General features: G+C 41.5%; 1 protein-coding gene across 1 annotated transcript in view; it reads left to right on the plus strand.

Annotated features, from left to right (window-relative positions):
- The window catches only part of LOC124594474 (trypsin-1-like), a 53,541-nt gene extending 43,862 nt beyond the window's left edge, over nucleotides 1-9,679 (plus strand). Inside the window, exon 7 of the mRNA XM_047132850.1 lies at nucleotides 9,494-9,679. Coding sequence (XP_046988806.1) covers nucleotides 9,494-9,679 — 186 coding nt within the window. The remainder of the gene's footprint in view (nucleotides 1-9,493) is intronic.
- The last annotated feature ends 244 nt before the right edge of the window (nucleotides 9,680-9,923 follow it).

Consider the following 9,923-nt stretch of genomic DNA (forward strand, 5'->3'; position numbering starts at 1 on the left):
AATATAAATTTTCTTTTCCATTATTTTAGAATCTGAAGATGGTCACTGTATGGCCGAAACCGGTTATGACTGTATCATAAACATGTGATTGCGTCTATAAATAAACAAAAAAAAATTTTTCAATATAATCAATCACGCACTCCGTAGACAAAACGTCGTTTTTTCCAAAATGTCGTAACACTTCTGCTGCTAAATACAGCACACAACATACCATGCTTGCATAACGTTCCCTATAGATTGCAAACTCATAGTTGTGTAGGATACGTTCACCCTCACTGCACACATACTGAATCGATCCACAGTGTACGTACATTTTAATGATCAATTTTAGTGTTTCGCAGGGAGCTGTGACAACTTTGCCTTGCTAATCATACACCGCTGAGCCAAAACATAATGAGCACTGCCCACCACGAGGCTGAATAGGGTGTTGCGGGCAGGTGACGCAGTAAGGAAAGAATGTTAGCGGAAGAGAGACGAACGTGCAACCACTATAACGAAGACGCGGGCCTCAGATGCGGAGATCCGGTGATATAAGCAGTCTGACAAAGGGGACGCTGTTGTGGCACTACGGCTGAAACGAGAATCTCTACAACTGCGAATCTGGTCGCCTGTTGGCGTACTACTGTTGTGAGCACCCGTGGAAAGTAGTTGAAGGATGGTGAAATAGAGATGGCTGGGTCCCTTACACGCCGTCACCCTGACGAATGGCTGCAAGAAACATGCACCGCGCCACAGATGCAGGCCGGTGAGGGCAGAATCATGCTGTGGGGTACATGAATTGGGCTTCCATGGGATCTGTGGTGGTATTCGAAGCATCATGACAGCAATGAACTACTTGAACATTATTGCTGATCACCTGTATCGCTTCATGCCTGAAGTCTACCCTTACAGCGATGACATCATCCTTCAAGGATAACTATCTGTGTTGCAAATTCAGAATCGTGCTACAGCGATTTGAGGAGCATTATAGTGAACTCACATTGATGTTTTAGTCAGAAAATGTGCCTGATCTGTACCCATTCGGACACATATTGGGCGCCGGCTGCATGCCCGTAAACCAACATCCCGTAATTTACAGGAATTGCTTGATCTGTGGGTAGACATCTGGTGCCATATACTTCTGGAATTCATGCCAAGCAGAGTCTCTGTTGTACTGTTGTACTGTTTGAAAAGTGGAACGACACGCTATTAAACAAGTGGTCACAATGTTTTGGCTCACCGGTGTGTAGCGTTATCAGCAAAACATGTGGCATGTATAGGAAAGTAAGGGTTACATCTTTCGTATGGACGAAACAGAATTTGCTTCATAAGTAAATGACACGCTTAATGGAAGATATTGTTACAATAGAAATATCCGTCTCCACAAAAGTCCGAATTTAAAAGTAGGAATGTTTTACATTGTCGCCGTGACTGCTCATTTCCGAAAGCGTTACCCGATTGCAAAGGTTTGCAGCTGTTGACACAGATGTGTTAGTTTGCTCCAAGTCGTCTTTATTTTACCAATTGAGGACTAGTGACACAAAAGACCCAACGAAGTGTGCACAGACTGTACTTTTAGCGTGCGTAGTGTTCTTATTCTGTTTTAATTGTAATCACATTTTCATGCTGACCTACTCCACAGTTTATACCAATCACTTAAACAGTAACAATTAAATCATTTTGCCAAGTTACTGCAAAACGTACGTGAATTTCACCTAACTCATCGTTACGTCGGTCGTTACCATTCCGTTTAATATATCTGATATCAGATCCATTAAGAGAAAATGTAACAAAGACGCTTCCTGTATTGCTATTCCTATGTACGGTGGTAGAGCCAGAATGACTTTGGTACCGAGATGTTTGTTACATACGTTCTGTCCACGGTGAAACAGGATTATCATAACACAGAAAAAAAAAAGAAATGTGTTTAATATTCGTTCATTTATAGTTCACCATGCTCTTAGTTTCGACACCTTGTTGAAAAAATTTTACCGGTATCAATAGATTGTTCGGTGACGTGTATTCCGATATATTGTAGGTTACTTACATAATAGAATTAGCTTCTTAAACTGATTCTGAACAGCTACAATCACAAGAAACATGCCCATCCAGTGTTAATGGTGTACGTATGGATTGATTACTTCCCAAATTGTTTGGCATGCCGATTTGGTCAAGTGCATACCTCGTATTCGTTCCTGTGTGTACAGCGACGCCCAGGGATGTGCGCGACAACACAGCACGCATGGTACTCTAACAGCTGTGTAATATACAGGATGGGCCATAAGTCAGCTGTCAAAAATGCGTTCGATGCAGTAATACTAAACAAATGAAAACATAAATTTGTTGTAAACACAGAATTACATGAAGAGTTCAGTGAAACTCCAAAAGATGCTCAAGCTGGTTTACGTACTGTTCTAAGCAAACATTGCATCTTTTCAACAGCATTTACAAATTTTGTCACAAATCTTCCAAGACTGCATGTTCTCAAATTCTGTTCTTTCAAATGCTCAATACCACCAAATTTGATGGAATAAATGTTAATTTGTAGTATACCTCAGATAGAAAATTGCATGGGTGTTATATCTAATGATCGTGATGACCATTCAATAATACCTCCTCCACTAATCCACTCCTCAAAATACCCGTACTAATATTATAAATGTGAAATTTACTGTCTATTAAATCTTCACGACTATCCCACTCAACCAATTTCTATTAAATTTTGTACGGAGATAGCTTGAAACCTGAGGAAGAAAATAGGCTAGTTTAGAAAGTGTGTAATACAGGATATTTATTGATTAGAAGAGTATTACGTGAATTATGAAAGAAACGTTTATTCTCTGAAAAATCTGTTTACTCTTTGACTTTTGATTTTTATCATATCTATTAAAATGCTTTTGTTGGTTAATATGTGTTACGTGATACGATTCAAAGTAATGAATACAAAGCTTACACAACGTTCAAAGTGTTTAACCAATATGCCCACATTAATTGTTACTTTCCAATTTTAACTACACTTCTTGATTCATAACTAGATAATTTAGAGTACTGTTATAAAAATAAGGCCCGATTAGTGCACTGTGGAAAAACCCTGCTTAAACGCTCAAACAAGGTGATTTTAACTCTTTCTTTTATTGTAACTCCAGCCGGCCGAAGTGGCCGTGCGGTTAAAGGCGCTGCAGTTTGGAACCGCAAGACCGCTACGGTCGCAGGTTCGAATCCTGCCTCGGGCATGGATGTTTGTGATGTCCTTAGGTTAGTTAGGTTTAACTAGTTCTAAGTTCTAGGGGACTAATGACCTCAGCAGTTGAGTCCCTTAGTGCTCAGAGCCATTTGAACCATTTTTTATTGTAACTCCAGTCTAGGATACAATGTTTATTTGTAATCACGTTATTAATTTTGGGCAGTAATGACCATCTTCAGACCTGAGTAGAAACGTATTGTATTGTACATATCACACCATTAAATGTGATGTTTCAGTCATAATCAATAGCCATTTTGGCTTCCCCAAACAAATAAAATTATAGTAGGTAAAGAGCAACACTGAAGCGTACATACTGCACATAAAGAGAGACATAGTTTTTCAGCCACAGTTGTTTCTGTTCACTCTGCCATTCACTTTAAAAGTCGCTTCATCGCTCCAAAGACTGCTTATGTAAGACTTGGGTCAGATGTTTGTCCGACTGCGTATAACTCGCAGAATTCCTTATGCCGGTTTGGCATGAAGTAAAAAAGTAGTCCTTATTTCAGCTTTTTCTGGAGCCTTCGTATGCTTGTTCTTGCTATGCTCTATTCCTTGAACACTTTCTTTTGAATTTCAGTCGGTGATTGCACAAAACATTACGTAACAAGGTCAACATTCTCTCCTTTAGTAACATACTTTGGCCTTCCCAAATGGGGTAGCTCCATTACCCTTCCAGTCTCTTCAAATCGTAGATTTAACTTTCGATTACCTTTTCGAGATGGAAGTTGGATGTTTGCAAAACGTTCCACAAATAAGTCACGAACATCACCGTAATTACAGTCATGTTTCCATAATGTCTGCAAAACAAATACACGCAGTTCTGTAGTTAACTTTCAATTCATTGTTTCTCAAACAGCAACAAACAACATAACCTCAAACTGCTAGTATTCAACTGACGTATGGGTACTACACACTAACCAAAGACACAACAGACTAACCACAATGCTAGGCAAAATAAAGTCTAAGGATTACGAGTGACAACTGACTTACGGCCTACGCGGTAAATAACTCTGTGCACAGCCGTGAATCAGATGAAATATTCTCTTTGCCTACTCGTATTCTTATGAACTGATTATTTTCTAGGAATTTTTTCGTACCTAAGTTGGAAGAGAGAAAAAAAAATTCCCGTTCATTCACTTGTATTTAAGCACAGCCGAGTCCTTAAACACCGTGTCACACACTGTCACCCAGGGAAAGAACTCCTGCTACACAACTTCGTAATGCTTTTAACTTGTGTGCATGTGTTCGTATAGATTGATTTCTTTTCGAAAAACTACTTGGCATGCAGGTTTGAACAGGAAAAGTGTTCACGGGCGCGCGTGGGTGTCAACGCCTGTGTGTGTGTGTGTGTGTGTGTGTGTGTGTGTGTGTGTTGGTAGAGGGGGGGGGGGGTTATTCTCAAGATCCTTCACTCACACTCTCTCTCTCTCTCCCTCTCTCTCTCACTCTCCATATATTGGCAGGCATAGGCCGATCTTTGAGAAATCAAGAGACATATAAACTGAGAGATATAGCTGATAATGTTACTGCAATACAACTGCATTTCTGCCAAATGTACAACCAGCATGTTACATTGTCACAACACAAATTCAGCTTTGTTCCACTCAATGGATTGTGGAGACTTTTACTTTCTCCTCACAGTACAAAAGCTGCGTCTGTTCTACATTTGTAAACAGTATATGTTTCATTTTTACACTAAAATTACAGCTCTGCCATATTTAAGGTCAACATATGATGGAAATATTTTCGAATACAGCTGCATCTCTTCTAAATGAACAAACGGCGTCTTACATTTTCATAACACAACTTCAGCTCTAGGTATTACATTAACAGTTAATATCTTAATGGGGTTCTTTTTTTACAAATCGTTCACTTGCAGACGGCCGAATGGTTATCAGAAGAAATTTAGTGGCAAGAAGTCGATGTCATCTGGCTGTAGCCAGTGAGATATCATTTAAAACGGGAAAATTTCAGGAACTGTATTTAATTTACGTAAATTCGTATAATACAATTTCAGCTGAAGTAAATAGTTTCAATCTCTTTAGGAAACTTGTACTATTCACATCTTCTCCTGTTATGATGGTAATACATTATCTAGCTACAAAAACATCCAGGTAGGTACAGATCCTTGACTGACCCACCCATTCCCCTGGCTTGCCATCCGCAGAGCATTTCAAGGATTCGATGGTAAGAAGTAAGCTGTCAGTCCAAAAAGTTTCGAGACTGGATTAATTAAAAGTGGAGAAAAGTTAATATGGTGCTTTTAATCGTCTCCCTCTCATGACGCACGAAACGCTCGTACAACCACATTAAGCTGTTATAAAAATCGTTCTTTCAACTGTTGTACTCATGTGTTACATTCGCACCTTTTTCGGTGTTGGCGAAACATCACAGATCCATTTTGCACATCAGAATTGCCTCTCTGATGCCTTTACCTTTCCTGAAACCGAACTGATCGTCATCTAACACGTCCTCAATGTTCTTTTCCATTCTTCTGTCTGTTATTCCTGTCAGCAACTTGGATGCATAAACTGTTAAGCTTATTGTGCGGTAATTCTCGCACTTGTCGGCTCTTGCAACTCTTCAGACATGTGTGGATAATGTTTTTCTCCGAAAGTCTATGGTATATTGCCAGACTTATACATTCTACACACCAACATGAAAAGTCGTTTTGCTGCCATTTCCCCCAATGGCTTTATAAATTCTGATGGAATGTTACCAGTCCCTTCTGCCTTATTTGATCGTAAGTTTTCCAAAGCTCTTTTCAATTCTGATTTCAATACTCGATCCCCTATTTTATGTATATTAACCCCTGTTTCTTTTCTTATCACGTCATTAGACAAGTCTTCCCCTCATAGAGGCCTTCAGTCTACTCGTTCCACCTATCTGCTCTCCCACTCTCTCCCTCCCTCTCTCCTCTGCACTGAACAGTGGAATTCCCATTGCGCTCTTAGTGTTACCACCTTTATTTCTACCTTCACCGAAGGTTATTTTGACTTTTCTATAAACTGAATATGTCGTTCCGACGATCAATTGTCTTTCGATTTCTTCACAATTTTCCATAAGCCATTTCGCCTTAGCTTCTCTGCATTTCCTATTTATTTCATTCTTAAATAACTCGTGTTCCTGTATTCCAGAATTTCCCTAAGCATTTTTTTACTTCCTTGTCTCATCGATCAACTGAAGTATTTCTTGCGTTATCCACAGTTTATTTAGACTTACCTTCTTTGTACCTATGTTTTTCTTTCCGACATATGTGATTCCCCTTTTTACAGATGTCCATTCCTTTTCAACTGAGCAATTCGTTATGGCAGTGTCTACAGATTCAAAGAACTTCAAGCGTATCTCCTCATTCCTTAGCACCTCTGTATTCCACTTCTATGGGCATTCATTTTTCCTGACTAGTCTCTTAAGCTTCAGGCTTCCCTTCATCACTACTAAATTGTGATCTGAGTTTATATCTCCTCCTGCCAACGCCTTACAATCCAGTATCTGATTTCCGAATCTCTGCCTGACCATGATGTAATATAACTGAAATCTTCCCATATATCCTGGCCTTTTTCAAGTATACTACGTCCTATTGCGGTTCTTGAACATAGTATTCGTTTTTACTAGCTGAAATTTACTGCAGAACTCAAGTAGTCTGTCTTCTCTCTCATTCCTTGTCCCAAGTACATATTCTCCCATAATCCATTTTCCTATTCCTCCCTCTACAACCGCATTCCAGTCCCCCATGACTATTAGATTTTCATCTTCCTGTACGTACTGAATTATCCTTTCAATATCCTCATATATTTTCTCTATATCTTCATGCGACGTCGGCATGTATAACTGAACTATCGTTCTCGGTGTTGGCTTCATGTCGATTCTGATGAGAACAACCATATGTCTGAACTGTTCACAGTAACTTACTTTCTTCCCTACCTTCCTACTCATAACGAAACCTACTCCCGTTTTACGATTTTCTTCTGCTGTTGATATTACCCTAAACACAATTGACTAGAAATCCTTGTTTTTTTCGATCCGAATGGGGGATTAGTCCGGAAGCTTCTGGCAGTGGAGAGATCAATCATCACGACACTTTTTCAATTACAGGCCACATGTGCTGATGACACATGTTATGTGCCTTTAATGCAGTGGTTTCCATTGCCTTCTGCATCCTCATACCGTTGACAATTGTTGGTTCTTCCGCCTTTAAGGGCAGTTTTCCACCACAAGGGCAAGAGAGTGTCCTGAACCTTTCTCCATACGTCCGCCCTCTTTCAACACGGCCATTGGCAGAATAATGGTGAATTTTTAACCTGGAAGTCTTCGGCCAACATTGCTGATGATTTTTATTCAAACGAATACAAGAACATTTGTGGCAGTCAGGGTCACATCTCATGCTCATGTTGAGGATAGGCAGCAGCTACAAATGGTCGGAATGTCTGATCACATAATTCCCGTTACGAGATGAACATCTTCACACACGCGGGTTGTTCAATAAGTAATGCAACATTTTTTTTTTCTGAAAGCAGGTTGGTTTTATTCGGGATTCCAGTACACTATATTATTTCAATTCTTTAGGCTACAAAACCCTGTTTTTCACTAAAATTTCGGTTCAATGCGATGTCTTTACGCCGCCTAACTTGGAAGACCTGTACGCACGCATGGTACCATTCAAAGGGTCGATGTCGCAGCGACCGTCTTGCTGCATCAATAACCTCCTCATCATCCACGTACTGCTTCCCGCAGAGTGCATCCTTCATGAGACCAAATATATGGAAGTCGGAAGGTGCGAGATCCGGCCTGTAGGGTGGATGAGGAAGAACAATCAATTGAAGTTTCGTGAGCTCCTTAACTTCTGAGGTCATCAGTCCCATAGAACTTAGAAGTACTTAAACCTAACTAACCTAAGGACATCACACACATCCATGCCCGAGGCAGGATTCGAACCTGCGACCGCAGCGGTCGCGCGGTTCCGAACTGTAGCGCCTAGAACCGCTCGGTCACTCGGGCCGGCAGCTTCTCTTGGGTGCGCACAACTGTGTGAGGCATTTTGCCATGGAGAAGGAGAAGTTCGTTTGCGTTTTTGTGGCGAAGAACACGTTATAATCGTTTCTTCAGTTTCCTGAGGATAGCACAACACACTTCACATCTGATCATTGCGCCATAGTGGAGGACATCAAACAGAATAACCCTCTCAGAGGCCTAGAACAAAGCCGCTATGACTATATCGACTAAGGGTGCGGATTTGAACTTTTCCTACGGAGGAGAGGTGGTGTGGTGCCACTTCATGAATTGCCGTTTTGTTTCCGGTTCGAAATGATGAAGCCATGTATCTGAGGCGATGTTCGAGAATAAATTGTCACGATCAGCTGCGCAACAGGCAAGCACTTCCGTACAAAGGCCCTTCGTTGCTTTATGGTCTTCTGTTGGGCGGTGTGGAACCCAGCGGGCACAAACATTAAGAGTACTCCGGCAGGTGGATGAGTGTGTCAGCACTACCAAGAGAGATGTCCAGCTGAGCAGCGAGGTGTTTGATTGGGAGCCGTGGATCGCCTCGAATGAGTGTCCACTAGTTCCAACATTGCAGGAGTCACTGCAGTGCGCGGCAGGTCTGCACGCAGGACATTGGGCAGGTTTGCGTGACCGCGTTGAGACGATGAAAGACACCTCTCCCAACAACTCACCGTGCTTTTGTTCACTGCCAGGTGTCCGTAGTCATTCTGAAAGCGCCTATGAATATCTTTGAAGGTTACGAGCAGACCGCCACCAATCGAAACTTCGTGGAATTGTAGGGGCTGAAGCGGGAATATTCCACGATGTCCCACAGTAACTTCCGATCTTTTTCAAGCGAAACTGACCGAGAACAAATGTGTGGCATTACTTATTGAACTCCGCTCGCAGTTTGATAAATATTGGGGTGGTGCTTCACGATATAATATTGTCCACTTTCGTCACTGTAAACTAATAACAAATGGTTCAAATGCCTCTGAGCACTATGGGACTTAACAGCTGTGGTCATCAGTCGCCTAGAACTTAGAACTACTTAAACCTAACTAACCTAAGGACATCACACACCATCCATGCCCGAGGCAGGATTCGAACCTGCGACCGTCGCGGTCACGCGGTTCCAGACTGAAGCGCCTAAATTAATAACAAATATTAACTGAATGTACATGTGGATGTACTGTTAGGTATGGAACAGGTGAACTCCTAGTGCTAAGATGATCAGTGAGGAATAGAGAAACTGTGTTGCAAGTGGCGAACTGGTGTACTCTGCTGCAGGGAGACAGCGGAGGGCCGATGGCTTGTGGCGGTATACTGACGGGTCTGGTGTCCTGGGGTCACGACATATGTGGCATCCCCGGCTACCCTGGGGTCTACACCAGTGTCCCCTACTACGCTGACTGGATCGCCGACACGCTCGCTGCCAGCTACGCCGAATTATCTCTCAAGAGGCTGCAACCGTAGCTGCCTACAGCATTCACCATTCACATCTCATTCTAAGCTCCAATTTTCTTGCTAACCTTATAACTTTACAATATTCAAATTGTCCATCCATAATAAAGTACTGTTAATGAAATATACATGAATCCAGTTTTTATTGTTTAAATGTCTGTTTTCTGTTTCTTATCATTTTATCCACATGGGGCCGTCTAAAAAGCCCAAATCTCACCTTACTGTTTTTCCTCCACTTCCTTCCTCGCATTCGTTC

This window comes from Schistocerca americana, chromosome 2, assembly GCF_021461395.2.
Source record: "Schistocerca americana isolate TAMUIC-IGC-003095 chromosome 2, iqSchAmer2.1, whole genome shotgun sequence".
Taxonomy (NCBI): domain Eukaryota; kingdom Metazoa; phylum Arthropoda; class Insecta; order Orthoptera; family Acrididae; genus Schistocerca; species Schistocerca americana.